The sequence below is a fragment of the Mytilus californianus genome, unplaced genomic scaffold (assembly GCF_021869535.1).
Source record: "Mytilus californianus isolate M0D057914Y unplaced genomic scaffold, xbMytCali1.0.p SCAF_5, whole genome shotgun sequence".
NCBI lineage: Eukaryota > Metazoa > Mollusca > Bivalvia > Mytilida > Mytilidae > Mytilus > Mytilus californianus.
In genome coordinates, this window is record NW_026262701.1 from 27,634,780 (window position 1) to 27,655,027 (window position 20,248).

Below are 20,248 nucleotides of genomic sequence, written 5' to 3' on the forward strand. Positions count from 1 at the left end.
TCCGTGAAACAGATATCCCATACCGGTTAACCATCTCGTGATGGCGTCTGTAAAATATTCGATGATTTCAACTTTACTTCTTGGATCTCTTGGTTTAATAGCTTCCTGGTAAGCAGCAACCCTCAATCAAGCAAATCATGATAGAAAATACAAGGTCTGGAATATTATATCAACTTTGAAATATATACCCAATGTGCAAAAACTAAATCACACTGTATTTAATGTATTTCAAGCTGCTGAACTTGTGGCTTCAAAGAATTGCGAAATTCTTTGAACCATTTTTTGTATACTTAATTTTTACTTATTCAATTGTTGATTAGTTTGGACAAAATGAAAGTTTTTACTTTTTCGATGTGATAATGTTATCATGATTGGGTTTTAAACGATTAAATCAAGTTTATTCATATGTTTATGTTCCAGACCATATGAGTATTTGGACCGTACGGTCTGGACTGTATGCGTACCTTTTCAAAATACGCATACGGTCGGACTAAATGCGTACGGTCTACCTAATTTTAAGAAGTTGGTCGAGTTTATTAGATACAAATGTATATTACAGATCAACATAACTGAAATCTCGAATTATTATAAAAAGTTCAATTGTAATGGAAATAAAAACTTAATATTCTAACTATTTCAAAACATTACGTTAATTTAATCTGTTAATCTTATTAAACTCTTGTTATGATATGGGTGATATAGAACTTTTTGACACGAAAAATTGAAACTGCACATGGGAAAACAGAAGGAATTTCATTGCATGCTGTCGCAAAAAAAGCAAGCTTTTCTCTTGCTAGCATACGCTAGACCGTACGCGTATAGTCGGACCGTACGAGTATACGCATACGGTCCGGACCTTAGCGTATAGTCGGACCGTACGAGTATACGCATACGGTCCGGACCTTAGCGTATAGTCGGACCGTACGAGTATACGCATACGGTCCGGACCGTACGCGTACGGTCCAAATACTCATATGGTCTGGAACATTTATACAAAGATTTTTAAATATGGAAAACCATACATTTTGATATGATCATATAATTATGTATTGGACTGAATGGAAAAAATTAAAACATGTCATTCATTCAAGATAGTAGTATATAGGTTAGAGTTATCTTTCTTTGTTCAGTGTTAATTATGATGTACTATTTGAATCAAAATGACAAAAGAGTAAATATGTCATCCTATTTTGAATACTATTTATACTGATTTATTCATCTATTTAAATGTCTACCTCGATAATATTGTCACTGGGATTTGTTGTGCAAGTGAATAAATTTCATTGTTAACTAATATATGGAATAAGATCTGTCATAATGCTTTATCTTAATAGATGTTGAAATGTTGGGATTTGTTAATAGACTAAGTGTCTTCACGAAAAACTTGAGCTCTTACTTAAAATGTAGAACATTAGATAAAGTACTTTAATCAATTTAAAAAATGAGAGCAACACGTTATAAATTTCATGTTGTAAAGTGTATAGCAAAATAATATTATTTGATTTCTGTGCGGTATTCCTTGTTGTAATTTTCGTCTAAAAATGCATTCTACCGCATAGCATAATTTGCAAAAATATTTAACGGGACAATTCTCAATCACGTTAAGTGTCTACAGTACTAGTATTTGCATTGTACAAGTTGTTACTAGCATTCAGTGTTTTCTTTTGTTAAATGCATGTGCCTGATTTTGTGCTAAAAAGGCGAAATAGTATTGAGAGTAAAATGAAATAAATACCGAACTCCAAGGAAAATTCAAAACGGAAAGGACCTTATCAAACGGCATAATCAAAAGCTCAAACACATCAAACGAATGGACAACAACTGTCATATTCCTGACTTGCAATTGGTACAGGCATTTCCTCATGTAGAAAATGATATAGGTTCCATCATTTGTTAAAATTCCTATTAATTACTACTTTTTCGTCTTAATAAGCAAATGCAAGTCTTTGGGACTCCTGTTTTAGTTATAAATAGTTCTATCATAATAATAAAGTGGATTCTTCGATCACCATACTAGGTATTCATATTATGTGTTTATCAGTAAAGACATAATGTCCTTCATTTTATCTTTGATGAGTTGTTTTTCTACACGTTCAGATCGACACGTAATAAGTAACATTCTCTCTTTTTACGTTTGCTTACGTACCACATGCGCATAGCTATAGACATCAATTTATCTATTAATCGATATCCTACATAGAACTGTTAATATAAAGGTAATCTACAGTTTAATAGTTTTCTCAAAAGTTACACTATAGAGGACTTAAGACCATTACACTTTATCATTTGTTAAAGATACTCCATGTTCAGAAATAGTTATGTTTTCGTCACTGATTCTTCAGGCAGTTAGTGGGTATGTTGTAAGTTTCTCGTTGTCGTGATACACATAATCCAATTGAATAAATGTTTGATAAAGCCTGAATAAATTGGTCGTTTCCAAATATGTGATGATGAGTCCTGGTTAACAGTATAGGTTTTCATGTAATTGTTTATTACGTTACTGATGTTGATGTTACTTTTTGACACAATGTCTTCTGTACTCTTAGTAATCTTGAGAAAAGTTTTAAAATCAGAGAATAGTGATTTCACCACATCTGACCGCATGAAGTGTTTATCCTTAAAATAGAGGCGAAAGATACCAAAGGAACATTTAAACTCAAATCATTTAATTTTGGATGTAACACGCCTTCTGATTGGCTGACAGTGTTTTGTCTATCAGCTCATAGACGTAATTTTTTCATATGACCGTGACGTCATCAACGTTTTTATCCTGATTTACTCCTTTTTAGAATTGAATTATAAGGAATGACTGTAATATTTTTTCTGTCTATTCGAAATAACCTAAAAAATGTGGTGCACACTTTTAAATAACACGCTTCGCGGGTTATTCAGTGTGCACCACATTTTTGATGTTATTTCTTCATAGACAGAAAAAATATTACACAGTCATTCCTTAAATATCGAAAATAAACTGACAACGCCATGGCAAAAAAAAAAAACAAAAAACGACAAACAACAGTATACAAAACACATCATAGAAAATAAAAAACTGAGCAACACGAACCCCACCTAAAACCTGGAATGCTTAAGTTATAATTACAGTCCAAAACCTGTATACTTTATTCAAACTTTATTGCAGCTAAATATTACAATACCCTGTACGATGTGCATGTAAACCGGAACATTGAAGAAAAACACCGTTCCATTGGATGGGATTTGTATAACTGTGCATTTTTATAGCATATGATACATAACTTTTTTTTATCAAACAACTTTTCTGAGTAGAAACATTTTTAACATATTGTTTCCTAACCGATTTCTTTTGTTTTCGGTATACAAATTTTCAAATAAATTGTAATATAACTTTTCGGATATGTTCTTTGATGAGGTGGTGTTTTCGGAAAATGACTGATGAAGAAACAATGTTAACAATAAAGGATCTATTACTATAAACAACTGTAATACAATTGGAAGGGATTGGCTAGGTATAAAGTCAGGTTTATTCCACCATTTTCGTCGGAAAATGCCTGCACCAAGTCAGGAATATGGCAGTTGTTTTTCACTTGCTCCGTTGATTGATAGCGTTTGATTTTGACAGATTTTATTGACTTCCCCTTTTTTGAATTGCATTAGAGTTTGTTATTTATGTTATAATTTTTTTTCTGTTTTGTTTAGTGTACTTGTCACAGTGGTTTAATTAAGAAATATGACTGGTATACGTATGCCCACTGGAGCTCTTTATATTTGATATATTAAATTTAGTACTTTTAATGCTATAAAAGTAAAGGGTCTGAAAGTCTTGGCTAAATGAAATTTCAAAACAATGAAATTTGAAAATTTACATTTATTGACTTATTCAAAACAATATCTTCTGAACAAAACAATGCGGAAGATATCAAAAGGAGGATCAAGACTCATTAGTCGAAGATAAGCGTGGCAAAAAAAAAGACGACGAAAAGGCAAACAATAGTCTAGAACAAAACTGAAGACTGAGAGGGGATAATTACAGGTTCTCGGTTGAATGAGTAGATCATGCTTATCAGGAGGAACTTGTCGTGTTTTTCATGTTCAAAATAAATTCGTTGTTAAGTCTCATTCGGTGTGATGTCACAATCGAAAGTGTTGTGTTTATCTAACAAGTTTTTACTGTAGAAACATATAATGATAGTGCCTCAGGTTAAGGTTGAAGAAGACTAAAATAACCTGTATCATGAGTCCATTTGAATAATAGGTATAGTTTGCTGTTGATGAGTATATCTTATACTTTAATTGCTGCTTGTTAGTTTAATACTTAGTTGTGCTTGCTGGACCTTTGTTTCTATAAAAGGTATTGGGTTACTGTGTGTTTCTATGTGTATTTCCCCGAATGTTTTTAAGTTTTTTGTCAAACTTGATAATTCAGAACTAATTTTGAGATGAGGCAAACCTTTCGGTATGTTATTCAATTTCAATTTCATCATTTCCTTTTCCTTGTTGACTGTATGCTGCATGTTTTTCATCACGACGAAGACTTGAATTTCCGATGCAAACTCTTTTATTTTAGAAGATTGTTCTCTAATTTCCTTTACTTTCTTTTCTTTTTTAGTAAGTTCTTCTGTGTATTTATCAAGTTTTTCTCTTTCATTATCAGTTTTCGCTGTAAGATCGAACAATATCCTTTCCTGTAGTTGGTCAAGTTTTTTGTTTATTTCATCACGTAATTCATTGATTTTCTCTTTAATTTTGTGTTCTTCGTCATTAATTCCTGTACCATTGTCGAAACAACAAACAGTTCCTTGGTCGATATTTTTCAGTAAGTTCTTTATATCTTCATCGAGGTCAAATATCGCTGCGGAGTTCTTTGATCCTTTCGCAGCGTCATCTATTCCAATAATGTTATCGCAATTGCTATGATTTAACTGGATGCATTTCAAGCAAAGAAGTTCATCGTGTTGTAGACAAAAGCTTTCAAGTTTCTTGTTGTGTTCTAAGCAGGTTTGACATACAGAAATGTCAGATATTTTAAGATGATTGCTTATAGATATGATAGAGTGATGTCGGAGAATTTTAACAGTTTGGTGACTTTTGATACATTCTTCACAGAACCCTTCACCACAATCATTACACCATAGCTTTGCAACTTGTATAACCCCACAATGCTGACAGGCCTCACACATCACTTTGGTAGGTTCAGCCATTTAAGTTTACTGAAAAAAAACTCAAAATACTTTTAACAATTTAACGTATTGACACAATACTTTTTTTTTAAATAGCTACCAATTTAAACTTTACAAATCATTTAAAAATGAACGCTCAATTTGTTCGTTCATTCGTTCTACCTAAAGTTCGTATCTAACACAAGAAGGAAGTAGATATGTGTGCTAAATGTACGTGATTTTTCTTTTCATTTATACAAATAAATAGTCTCCAGATGTTACAAATTTAGAAGATATTTATTCCATTTATCATAAGCATGTATAAGTTCTTATATTATGTTATGTGCAAAAATTAAGTTTTACTTGCCTGCTTCCTTCGTAGGTTGTGTAGAATATTTAAAACTACAGTTGAGGTCCATTTCAACGTACACAAGCATGTAAACATGAAACAAGATTTGCAAGTTTTGTTGTTTCATAAAAAGCAGCTTATAGTTATCTTCAATATTGAATTTAACTAGGACGAACTATTAGGGAAAAAAAAAAAAAAAAAAAAAAAAAAGCCAACAAAATAAGAAAACACAAAACATATTAACGGAAGAATTAATATAACGTCAATCTTTCAATAGTTATTTTTTTCAATCTTAGAGTTGAGCACAGTACACATTGCATCAGGTAGAAAATGGCTATAAAATCATGGAACTGTATTTTCCGGTTAATCGCTTAATACCAGTAATTCGTTATCAATTTTCATTCCTTTTAGAACGTTTACATTGTATCTACATGTGTGATGTTAAAAGACACACTTTTATACGTACAATGGGACACATCTTTCTTTAATGTTGGAAGTGTTTTTCAATATCTTCTACAGTTTGCATCGGACCATAACTGTAGCTATCTTACTTATCGACTCCAGTTCAACGTAATAAGAACGCTTTGACACTCAACAAATTTAAATGTACAAAACCAGATTTTTATCCACATGCCTAGCAGATAAGTATTATGTGATGCATAAATAAACAAAACAATAAAATCTAAACGAGAAGAACCATATTGCCAATACTTATATATGTATTTAATGATATATCAATTGGTCGAATCTGACATCATTAAACAACAAATGATTCAATGTCTGTATTAAACCGGACTTGTCAGCATATATATTTACCTCCTACACAGCAAATGGTCGCCACATTCAATTAAGTCCCGGAAGCCGTATTTTTGTATCCAAGCTTAACGTTTTAATCTAGTCATTTATAAGATATATATTGTTTTATATTTGTCTGTATGTTTTACAGAAACGTACTTTTAATATCTATTGAACCTTCAGTTGGTTGACCGTTATGGAATAACCGTTTCACAGATGATATCGGATATGTTCCTTATGTCGTAACTACAATACCCTTCCCTTTTCACGAATGTGACTTACCGACTTAGACTATTTACCGGATTTGTAATAACATAAGCAACTCGACGGGTGCCACATGTGGAGCAGGATCTGCTTACCCTTCCGGAGCACCTGAGATCACCCCCAGTTTTTGGTGGGGTTCGTGTTGCTTAGTCTTTAGTTTTCTATGTTGTGTCATCTGTAATATTATTTGTCTGTTTGTCTTTTTGTTTTTGGCCATGACGTTGTCAGTTTGTTTTCGATCTATGAGTTTGACTGTCCCTCTGGTATCTTTCGTCCCTCTTTTATAACAAAATATATTAACCCAACACATATTAAGTTCATGCACTAGCTCAATACCTGTACGAGGTATGCATATTACGTCCGTAGTTCAAACTGGTGCGTTTTAATATTTACATTTATTACGGCCAAACCCAAGCTCTCCGTCTAACAGACTAAAAGTAAATTCTGAGTGTGCAGAAACATAGAAAGTCGATTATTGCAAATTGTCAATTTTAATTTTAACATTTGGAATTAATTTTAAAAAAAGAAAACATATAAAAAAATAATCTTTTTAACTTACATTATCAACCAGCAAATTCAATGGGAATTCTAAGATTGACGAAACTGCACGAACAGGAAAAATATATACAAGTTGAAAGATATGTGCAACGAATTATTTACGAAAAATAAGCAATAGTACCGCACTGACAAATAATTCGGCACAACAAATTGCCGTTTATATATAAAATAAGAAGATACAATGACATTTTGTGCGAAAAGTAGCATGAATCGTTATTGTAATTAATTCAGTAGTTTATATAGTGAAAATTGTTGATGAAAACTTCCGGGCTATAAGCATTTGCTATGGAAACACATAACCCGTTTGTTAAGATAAGAGGTGTTTTAATGTAATTGAATAGTACGATTCTCAAAAAGTCTTATTCGGGTTTATTTAATGGTTCATTGGGAGGTCAAGGTAAACTTTGAGGCTGAGGAACCAAATTTCTTTTATATCCCATCAATATCAAAAGTTTGGATATAGACACTTTACTTCATTGATACACTACATAAAACACGCCTTTGCTTTTTATTGCATTATTACATTTTATATTTTATAACATTTATATTTATGATTTGTCTACCTTAGTGTTGTAATGTTACTGTTCCGTGCATGTATGCTTACTTTAACAAAGAAGCAATCAGGATAAGAAGGATAACTCAGTATTTTAAAAACAACTAATGTTTAAAAGTAAAGTTATCTTTCTTAGATTAACAATCACCAAACTAGGCTATAAAATAAATGTGAAAATGACCCTAGCCAAATGAAATTTGCCTTTGACAATATTTGACTTCGATTTATTGCAAAATTGAAATAGAAAAAAAAATGACCTTCAAAAATACACGGAGTGGTGATATGAAAGAATTTTGTAGGGACAATTATGTGCTGATAACACCAAAACATCATTCGTATCAAAATTCGTATTTGGAAAAACGCGTGAAGTTATTGAAGATTCAAGATCTTAAATGAATGTTTATCATACACATTTCTGCACATTGCTATTAACCACTTGTTATTCCTCAACAATTTCTTTGCAATTCGTTCATAAATACTGAGAGAAAAGTAGATTAAAAATTGCAACTGCCTTCGGACATTCAGACACCATGAAACCATCTTTTTTTTATTACAACAAAAGAATTGTTCAATAAAAAGCGCAGTGTTTTGGACAATCATTTTGCGCAAATATCATTTCATATTTGTCATTTTTATTAACTTAATTTTTCATACAATTTATAAGATAATCGTTAACTTGCTGGAGTTCTTGATTAATTCTTTTTATTGATGACGACAAATAACGATCTTTAGCCATCTGTCCGTCCGAGCACATCTCACTGAAATTGGTTTGTTTTTCACATAATGTTTATGAAAAAAAATCTGCCTTTCGGTACGCAGTTGTAATATTATGTATGTCTTTGTAAGTGATCAAAATTTGACAATTGTATCACAGATATTAAGATATGAAGATCTAATTTGGAAATCTGGTTTTTAATGTGGAAACTTGAATTAAATGGAAGACGACATACAGATGCACAAATCCGTATTGAAAACAAACAGTTGCAGTATAGAAACAATGAATAGTATATTTCATTTCATATTACAAAATGCAGGCTAATACTAGCTAGGTTCAATAAAAAAAACAACATTTTTTTGTTATTTTTGAAAGTTCTTATTATTAATACGATAACTAATCCAAGAACTCTAATATAGAAAAATGACCAACGAGTGGACGAACAACCTCTAGAGGATTAATATTAAATATACCGTAAAAAAATATTATTTTCTGCAAATATTTTTAGGGATTGTATCCTATTTTACCGATCACATTGACGTGGGTTATTCTTTTCTTCAGCGTTTTGGTATAAACACGCCCTACGGCTTATTTTTAACGTGAAAAAAAAAACTCACTAATTAATCTAGATATAAACGTTAGAAATCACTGTCCAGTTACAATATAAATGTTACAGAAATTGCATGAAGTAAGAAGCAGATAAATTGTAAGATGATGAAAAAAACAGGTCACTTTGTAAGTAATTTGTCATATAAGCAGGGTGCTATCTTTTTTCTCTTGTTTCACGACAACTTTATCACGGAAAAGCAGATTATTTTTCAACAATTTTTAGAATAATTGTTTTCTCTCTTATGTATGGCAAAAATTGAGAATCAGAATCAAATATTATACTCCCTTCTTTTAAAGAACGTGGCTGTTTCCCTGTTTAAAATAGGAATATTTTGTCATTTACATGTTTATTAGAGTAAATGGTTTTTATTTCAGTCGAATAAACGGAGGAAAGGATTGTTTCAAGGTAGAAAATTGTACAGTAAAACCCCAATTGGCAACAACTCACAAATTAAATGATTAAGTACTCTGTATTTTGCATGTTAATCGTGGTAAATAATTACCCGATGCAGGTCATTATGTTATGCCTTGAAGCATATTTCATTGAAACTTGGTGTCGTCTCTGTTGATTCTTCAAAAGAATGACCTGTCGTTCTGAAAGCAAATAACTCCCGGACCATATAGGTATATAAAAGTCAGAAAATGCATATTTTAAGGTGTTTCTTGTCGTATAACACATCTCGTGGTGTCAGAATTGCCCATAGAAAGAACTCCCTACGGTCGGTCTTTCATTTGATCAATTCTGACACCTCTCAGTGTGTTATACGACAAGAAACACCTAAAAATATGCATTATCTGTAACCAAATGCGCGTATATTCGGTCACCACATTTTATTTTTGCGATCAGATATTCTTTTAATTACATTGACCATGGACTTTTAAATTGAAATAAACTTTCAAGTAAAAAATGTCTGGAACTGTATATTAGTCGATGCATTCTCAAATCATTTTAATACAACGTCTTCGACAATGTCATTATGTAAAAATTGGAATTATATCTTGTGTAGTATTCAATAATTTTGCATATAATCTGGAAAATGGTCTGTTCATTTTCAGTCTTACGTATTTAAAACATGGTCTGACAATAGATATGTTGAAAAAATTTGTAAACAGTTGAATAAATTTAGCAGTTGCACGTCGTCATTTGAAAAATATAAATTGGACAAGAAACATGCATTTGTCTAATGAGACTCAAAAAATTAGAATGATATCATTTTCAACTTCACTTTTTTAATGCACGTGCCTCTAAGTGGCCGAATATATAATGTTACCATGTTGTTTATCTGTCCTTCTGAAATCAAACAGTTATTCGGATTGTTTTCGTTAAGTCTGTTGACCGTTGATAATTTGATGACTTATACTTGCTTTTCACGGAAACACGGACATAAATTGAACTTTGAACATTTCATGACATTGTCTGGACAATTTATGTAAATAAATGATTTTAATGTAATATTTAGGCAAATGAAGCCTTCAAGATGATCGACCGGCTTTTCATTTCGTTCCAGTTGACTTACGTCTCGTGGAATGACATTTTTTTCTGGTGGTCAGTATTTGATTTTTATAGCGAAATTCTTTTTCACAACAATTACACAATGCAATTGCAGACTTTCGTTATATTAGTCCCACTATTAACTCGTCAACACAGTATTGACAGTACTCATGTATGTCCCTGATATACCTTCTCCTTAATATGAATTCGCTCAAAATATACATTTAAGAATTCTGTTGAAGGGTCCTCCTTGTCATATAATTCTGCTAGCTTTTAATGGGAACCCTAAGACTAATCGGTGAAACAAACGTGTAGTGTGGAAATAAATTAAGGCAACTGTAGTTTACCGATGTTCAAATCTCACCAATCGTCGACAGGTAAAGCGTCTCCTGCTATACGTGTATTAACCGGCTTGCTAATCCACAATCAGTCAAAAGGTCACAATCGCGAAAAGGCTACAATGGGTAGACGACTTTCTAAAGATTTAAGATCGAAAATTATGCCGCTAGTGAGTTAACGTTGAGACACAGACACATCGTGTCGGTCAACCAATTCGTTATGGTTATTGTAAAACTTTTTTTATATTGTCGATTTCAGTCGTTCCTCCTTATAACTCTGTTGTATCAGTATTGATGTTCAGAGCAACCCCTGTTAATGATTTCTATAAAGTGTGAATACGCACGAGCGCATAACGACATACGATAGATTAGAAGGTATGTTACCGCTGAGAAATAGGAAAGTTGAAATAATCACGTTTGGCATAGATTCTAGTTTGAAGTCGTTCATCTGTGTCGATATCGAGGAAAAGATAAAGATATAAAGCAGATCTTCTAGTTTGGTAGTATTATTAATCTCGAGTTCATTGGGATATATGAGATGCAAGCACTCAAAATACTACCATCGCTAACATTTTTAACAATAACAATCGTGGTTACCCTTCTATCGATAAGTGTCATGCCAAAAAATGACTTACATGTCCCCGTCTTTCCACCAACAATACGGTAAGGTCCACGTTTAATGGTCGCACATTTTCTTTAAATTTTGAAACTGATATAACTTGAAAAACAAACAGTATTATTTGTTTACTCACATGAAACAAACCGGGATGCGGTATTCAGTACGTAGGTGAAACTGGACGATATTTATCTAAACGCACTCAAGAACATCTGTATCGTTTTAAAAGACCCAATAAATTCAAAAGTATCATTTATCAACACCTTAAGAAGCACATTCATCCTATTAAATATTTAGCAGTTCAACCTTTAGAAGTAGTAAATAAGCAGCCTGGTGAATCTCATTCAAAGTTTGTACGATCACGGAAAATAATTGAATTAAATTGGATTAAAAAATTACAGACAGTCTACCCTCTCGGTCTTAATGATAATATCATGGGAATTGGTAATATAGCAAGAACCGATTCTGTTAACATTTTGGATATAGTTTCTAAAACTGTTCGTAAAAACCGTTCTCATGGTCGTAGAAAAAATCGCAATCAAAGAAAATTTCGGACCAATCATACCAATATTTCGGACCTAATTTCTATTTCAAAAAACAACGGCAGACATTATCTGTTAACAAAGCTCTGTTCATTACCGGTTAATAAGTTAAATAAAATTTTAGAGGATTGCAACACAATTTCATATAGCAGTCCTAAGTATGAAATCGTTCAAATTATAATGGCATATTGTTATTCTAAACTGTTTCCCAAAATTGATCGCCCTGAAGATCATAAAAAACAGTTTATTAAAATAAAGTATGTCAATAAAGGTTTTGATTTTGTAAATATTGCCGGTATTTTTAACGACCATTCTGTTAAAGAACAAATTCCGGGATATTTTGATAATACTGAGCTCCCTCTTATTTGTTATATTTACAAGAAATCTACCCGGAAATTTGTGTTTAATTATAGCCAATTGTGTAAAAATGTTAATATCAGTGAAAATACACCTACTTCATGTAATTGCAGTTATTCCGAATACATTTATGGACCCATTTCCCATGTTATAACAGGAGATCTTAACATCGTTCAAGACCGAGAGTTAAAATCATTCCTCAGTAAAGGACCTAAATATTGTCCCCCGTCAATTATTAATTGGAATGAGTGTCGTAATATCATCCACGACTCACTCCATACTTACTGTTTGAAATGGATAAAACGGAAAAAAGCTGACAAAAAATCTTTGGACTCTTTTTTTAATTCAGTAATGAACATAGTTGATATACGTATTCAACATTTTAAAGAACATTTTACTCTTAACAATAACCACAATAAACCTATTTCTCGTATCAAACATAAACTAAAAGAACTAGCCAAGGAATTTGTTTTTGTCCCAGCCGATAAAGCTGCTAATAATATTATTATTGTTTGACGTAAATTTTACATTGAGGTTCTGAAAAAAGAAATCACCAATTCACCAACATTCCAACTGACTCCATTTTCAGAAAACGACATCTGTAACAAACATAAACTTTTAGCTACCGCTTTACAAGCAGAACCAAATACAATGAAAGTCCCAACTGTGTATTGGCTTCCGAAGCTACACAAAACACCTTACAAATATAGATTCATTTCGTCTTCAAGCCATTGTTCCACTACTAAATTGTCTATTCTTCTTACCAGTACACTTGGTACAATCAAAAACCTGATAATAAATTGTTCAAATAAGGCCTTCGAAAATAGTGAAATTAATTACTTTTGGAGTGTCAAGAACTCGTTGGAAGTACTTGATAAATTACATGCATATATTGGTAATTTTGAATCTGTTCAAAGTTTTGATTTTTCTACCCTATATACCACATTGCCTCACATTCTCATTAAGAAAAAATTCACACACCTAATTAAATGGGCATTTAAAAAGTCAGAATGTGAATATATATGTTCAAACTCGTTTAGGTCATTTTTTAGTAGCAATAAACAAAAAAACTATGTCAATTGGACATGCTTTGATACTATATATGCCCTTGAATTTTTACTAGATAACATTTTTGTTCGCTTTGGAGATTCCGTATATCGTCAGGTTATCGGAATTCCAATGGGGACTAACTGTGCACCACTTATTGCTGACCTTTTTTTGTATTGCTATGAGTTACAATTTATGACAAAAATCAGCAAAGACCCATCGAAACAACATCTGATACACAAATTTAATAATACTTTTAGATATTTGAATGATATTTTGGCTCTCAATAATGACGACTTCAGTATGTATACTAAAGAAATTTATCCTGTTGAACTTACTTTAAATAAAGCTAATACTAACAATGACCACTGCCCTTTCCTCGATCTTGATATCTATATCATTAATGGAAAGCTTAATACTAAAATATATGATAAAAGAGATGATTTTTCATTTCCTATCGTTAATTATCCATTTTTAGATGGTGACGTTCCCTTGTCACCATCGTACGGTGTTTATATATCTCAACTTGTACGATTCGCTCGTGTATGTAACAATGTTTTAGATTTTAACGAGAGAAATTTATGTATTACTGAAAAAAATTTTACACCAGGGTTTTCGATATCACAAACTAGTCAAAACATTTACTAAATTTTATCATCGGTATAAGGACATCATTCGTAAATATAGCTCAACATGCAGACTTCTTATACGTTCAGGTATTTCACATCCAATTTTTTATGGAAATATTCTTTATAAAGCACAAAAATGTCAGTATTCACCTCTGAAGCTAACAAAACCTTTAAATAGACTTATTAAGAAGGGATATAGTTACGATACTGTTGTCAGGTCATTAAAGATTGCATATTTTGGCGTTAATATTGATTCACTTATAGGGTCTTTGCATCGGCACTAAACACATTTATTTAAAAACCAGTTGTTGGCATGACACGGGTTATGTTCTTCTCATATATGTTATGATGGTATGATACTAAACCCCTAACGGGAAGGATTGTGCCTGATATTCATATGATGAAGACATAATCTTTCAATCAGTTTAATTGAAGTCTGGAGCTGGCATGTCAGTTAACTGCTAGTAGTCCTTTGTTATTTATGTATTATTGTCATTTTGTTTATTTTCTTTGGTTACATCTTCTGACATCAGACTCGGACTTCTCTTGAACTGAATTTTAATGCTAGTAGTCTTTTGTTATTTATGTATTATTGTCATTTTGTTTATTTTCTTTGGTTACATCTTCTGACATCAGACTCGGACTTCTCTTGAACTGAATTTTAATGTGCGTATTGTTATGCGTTTACTTTTCTACATTGGCTAGAGGTATAGGGGGAGGGTTGAGATCTCATAAACATGTTTAACCCCGCCGCATTTTTGCGCCTGTCCCAAGTCAGGAGCCTCTAGCCTTTGTTAGTCTTGTATTATTTTTAATTTTAGTTTCTTGTATACAATTTGGAGTTTAGTATGGCGTTCATTATCACTGAACTAGTATATATATTTGTTTAGGGGCCAGCTGAAGGACGCCTCCGGGTGCGGGAATTTCTCGCTGCATTGAAGGCCTGTTGGTGACCTTCTGCTGTTGTCTGTTCTATGGTCGGGTTGTTGTCTCTTTGACATATTCCCCATTTCCATTCTCAATTTTACTCACTGAAATGAAAGCTATTGAGTGACAAAACATTATCAATATATATGAAGGTGAAATTAAAGGCCTTTACAAGATACTGTTTGGTTTGTTTGTTTTTATTTTGATAAAATTATATTGCAGTATGAATTCTGATTCACATGAGTACAAAAACAACTTGACCAGTAGGGGGCCAAATTTGTAGCCATTGGAAAAAAAAAACAACTGTATATCGAAATATCAATCCGCGAAAACAAGTTGTCGATCAGAATGTCTAGCATGTTAACGATTTTATCTTCCGTGTATTTATTGTTGGAGTCTGGTTCTTCACGAAGTAAGATATTTTATGAACTGATACATCTACCATTGTATCTACCTTTCCTTTTTTTGTAGAACAAGGTCTGTTATTGATGCGATGTATTCGACCTTTTAATTGAGATTATGGATTATAGTGTAAATTACAAAAAAAAACTTTTTATATTGCTGCATAATTCTAAAGATTTTAAATCGAAGATTTTGAAATAGGCGTTTAGAATTTTTAAGAATCTGTATTTGATTGACACCTTTGGTCGAATATATTTCATCACAATATTCATGTAGGTCGATTTTTTCTGTAGACAGAATGGTGGTAAGAATTTAAGAAAGAGTTTTAGTCGAACATCATGAAACATGGAACTTTTGCTGCCCATTTTAATACACTATTTTGATATCAACGAACTACATAATGTATATATAAATTCACCTTACACGTTTATTATTCATAATATAATAAATATTGCGGTATTAAATCTGGAAATAACGATAAAATATCATATTAGGTTATCAATAACTTATTGACAGGAATATACATGTAAGTGACAGACTATAACAATAATATCACATGTTTATGTAAAACGCATAATTAAATCGTGGGGATTCATTTTCTTAGACTCCAATATCTAAAAGATACACCAGTCAAACGAAACTAGGCGGAACTGTTTTAGTAGACTAAATCAAATATCTCCCCTAGACATCCCTCTAGTAATGGAATCGTTAACGCACAACACACACTTTATAGTACTGGTTTTGTCAATTCAAATAAAAATATGTATGGTTAAAATTAAAGGTGGTAATATTAACTGTTTCCATATATTTAACAAGTCATGATATGAAGGGGAGTAGAATGTCACTATCCCCTCCCCTCAATCCGGCACAAAATCTGGTTGTAGTTTCTTCAAACAGCATAAGATCACGTTCCACCACGTTATTCTGCAATTTGTTTACAAGTCGATACAATCTTGTTTCATACGCATCTGAAAGCTAAGAAATGGTATACATTTTAATCACTTATAAAATTCTTTGACTTTAGCACATTAAGACAAGTTAAAATATCGCCGTGTAAATGTATTTTAATTCTACAAAGAAATTTTAACGAAAATATATGGTACTACATCATATCAAGATATTCCCTTTTACGTGCATCAACACACGGTATTATAGTTCGGGAATAAAATAATCAATAACAATCTAATGTATAGGTGACTTTTATTTACGCTGAACCGACTTTTAATAGGTATTTTACATTTAACTACAATGGTAGTAGATTTTGATAAGCAAATTGGTATTTTTTCCTTTTAACCCGAGAGAGATATGGCAATAAAATGATAAATCACTATTCAATTAACGTTTTGCATTTGGTTAATATTAAATTAATTAGAAATATTGAAAACGTTGTTGCTTAGCCCTGTCTCTAATCTTTTTCTAATGATATGTAATCCGCTTCACGCCTTCTGTACATTTTAATAATATCTGTACGTAAACGTACGACTCGATTACAATACTAGGGGTAAACGATCGTATATATAATAACCATGAAAGAAAAATTGAATAAATATCGCAGTGTGCTAATACGTCAGTAGTGATCATCAGAAGCAGGGAGGCTTAATGACCACAATTCAACGATCTGTCGCAGTAGTTTCCCTGTAGCGATGGACCGGTTTAAAATAGAGACATTCGTATAAACTTAAGTTAAGTGGATTATTTTTATAGGAAGGTAAAAATGACAACAAGAATTAATCTACATACATGTGTTATTTGTAACATACATAGAAGGGGAAAATATGTAGTTCTGATTTGAAAATTGATCAGATCGTATAAAAAGTATATTGATCTTTACCGACAGGTATATTTTGTTTGTTATTTATACGGTGTTATAAAACTGTCTATTGATGTGAAATAAGATATGCAACGTCTGAAAAACCAATCAAAGCAAAATCATGCAACGGTTCGGATTGAGTAATGACAATTTATTATTTAGTGAATATTTCCTTGAAATGGATGAATATGAAACACAAGTTAGCTTATTCATTACAATAGCTATATTAGCCGCATTTGCTGGATCAAAGGCAATTTATGACCGGTACCGAAAATCATTTACCAAAATCAAAGTTGTGGTTGTTGGCGCAGGACCAATTGGATTATCGTCTGCCATAATCGCACTTAGGTCAACAAAAGTTTCAAAAATCACAATTTTTGAGGAAAAGGAAAGAAACGAACTTATCTACACTTCTTATCAAATAACTTTTGATGATCAGAGTATTCAATTCTTGAAAAGTCTTGGAGTAGATTTTGATAATATTGAAGGTTGTTGGAAAGGAAACTATTTTCAGACAAACGCAGGTGTATATATGCAATACATTTTAGAGAAATTAAAACTATCATCAAATAAAACACCATGTGATATTCATTTTAAAACACGGGTAAGTACTATATTGTATTACTTTTCAGAAAAAAACTATAGGTTGTGATGTGACTTAAATGCTGAAATCCGGTTGTCATTGAAAACTCGATATGTTCAATATAAACATTTAACAATGCAGTATTTAAGATATTGTAAATGCATTCATTAACTTGAGGTTGGTCAGAATTGTGCAGGCTAAGATTTCAAGAGTGTGACCATTCAAACTTGCATCAAAGCAGAATGTGCTAAATTTTATATTGTGTCGCTATCTCGGTAAAGAATTGTGCTAAAATACCTTTAATACCTATATGTGTTTCATCCATAAACTGATTTCCTGGTGTAAGATATTGAGAAATGCAAAATACACGTATGTATAAACACTTTAATTACATGACAATTTAAATTGGTTTATAGTGAAAACGGATCAGAAAGTCCGGAAACTTTTACCAAAACTTCCGATTTAAATGTATCACTGTGGATGTTTTACTCATTTAATTACATGTAAATAGAAACTGTTGCATCGTGTCTGAATTATTTTTGTTGATTAAAGAGGAATGTTTAATGCATAACAACTTTTAATGAGAATTCAATATGTATCACTTAATCTGCATATAATGAGATTTTTCAACATGAATATAAATAAATTACAGCCGTAAAACAACCCACAGAATCAGTGGTCATGATTTAAAAAGTTCTGATTTAAAGGAAATTAATCTTAAGGACAGTTTTTAAAGTAACCATTTTAATCGAAATTAAGCCAAAATTCCTTTATATAGCGGAAACGATAATAATACCTGCACTTTGTGAGTCCGTTTATTGCCTCTAGATTTTTTAGTAGTACCTGTGTATACAGTAATACTTAACTAAACCCTATGAACCCCAAGGATTGACCAGCAAATAGAACTATGGTCACCTGGACTTCATCCATTATAAAATAAAACCTATACTACGGAGAATTGACATTCTGGCTATGCATGATGTACAAATACACAGCAACGTCCGTTCACAATTTGGACGTTAAAAATCCTATATCTTATGTATGACGAGTCAACGCTCTATGCACGTTAATAGACTTTGTGCAAACTCTGAAGGTCTGTAGGGAAACTGTTGCATGACTTAATTTCTGTCCCTATCCTACAAACCTTTTTCTCAGTTTTTTGTCTAAATTCCGGTCTACCCACTTTCCAAAGAAAGCTTACCGAATGTATTGCTGATTTCCGTTTTGAATATGAATGAAATATTTGTTACTGGACGTAAAACAAATAAACAACCAATCAATGAATAAATCGTATGAACTTTGTAGTAAATGAAAATAGTGTTTTATAAATATCGTGCATCCGAAACTGGATTTAACTTCATCAGAAAATATCAAATCTTATCATTTGGAAGCCATGGATGTATAAATACGAAGATGTGTTTGGAGCTTTATCACCAAAAGGGACTTAAAAGCATAGCCAATTTCATCTAAAGTCAACTTTGTCTGAGGGAGTAGGAACCTTAGTTTCCTAACAATTTCTTAATTTTTGAACGGGGTAATTTAGAAAATATGTTAAACATCATGTCAGTACTAAAGGACTGACTACTGAGCTGATGATACTCTCGGAGATAACAGTCCACCAGCGGTGGTATCGACCTTGTGTAAATGTCAAATCTTTATATACTTGATATAATTATATAATGACTTACAAATATGAAATCAGGTGATAATTGTCTTGTTAATAATTACAAGCACCAAATGACCTGATACAATAGTATATACAAGTACCGAATGACCTGATACAATAGTATATACAAGTACCGAATGACCTGATACAATAGTATATACAAGTACCAAATGACCTGATACAATAGTATATACAAGTACCGAATGACCTGATACAATAGTATATACAAGCACCAAATGACCTGATACAATAGTATATACAAGTACCGAATGACCTGATACAATAGTATATACAAGTACCGAATGACCTGATACAATAGTATTTACAAGTACCAAATGACCTAATACAATAGTATATACAAGTACCGAATGACCTGATACAATAGTATATACAAGCACCAAATGACCTGATACAATAGTATATACAAGTACCGAATGACCTGAAACAATAGTATAAGATAAGATAAGAATTTTATTAATCTAATCAAGAACCCATAAAGGGCATCATTTACAACAATATTAAGCACAATATGATTGGAAAAAAGAAAAACTATATCCTAATATAATACTATCATATATTGGACAGGATCAGAGCCTAACACATCATGTGTCTTACATAACATTAACAATAATTGCATAATAATTTTATATATTTTGTATCCACCTGGATCTTATTTCTAAACACTTAATTATATAATTGCCTAGGCACATAAGAGTTGGTAAATGCTCATTTGTGAACAGCCAGAAATATTTTTTATCCTTGGGTAATTCTTTAAAATTATTACAAAAACTGTTTACTTTATCCCATAATAATTTTCTCTGTTCGTTATATAAAGGACAACTTACTGTGAAATGGGTCTCA

General features: G+C 31.9%; 1 protein-coding gene across 2 annotated transcripts in view; it reads left to right on the forward strand.

Annotated features, from left to right (window-relative positions):
* Nucleotides 1-20,248, forward strand: part of LOC127702722 (uncharacterized) — a 167,898-nt gene that overhangs the window by 94,132 nt on the left and 53,518 nt on the right. The window contains exon 1 of one of the 2 annotated variants that reach the window (XM_052207028.1): nt 16,838-17,742. The exons of the other annotated variant lie outside the window; for it this stretch is intronic. Within the exon in view, the coding sequence (XP_052062988.1) occupies nt 17,260-17,742 (483 nt within the window). The 5' untranslated portion in view covers nt 16,838-17,259. Of the gene's footprint in view, nt 1-16,837; nt 17,743-20,248 lie in introns of those variants that run through there. 2 annotated transcript variants of the gene reach the window in all.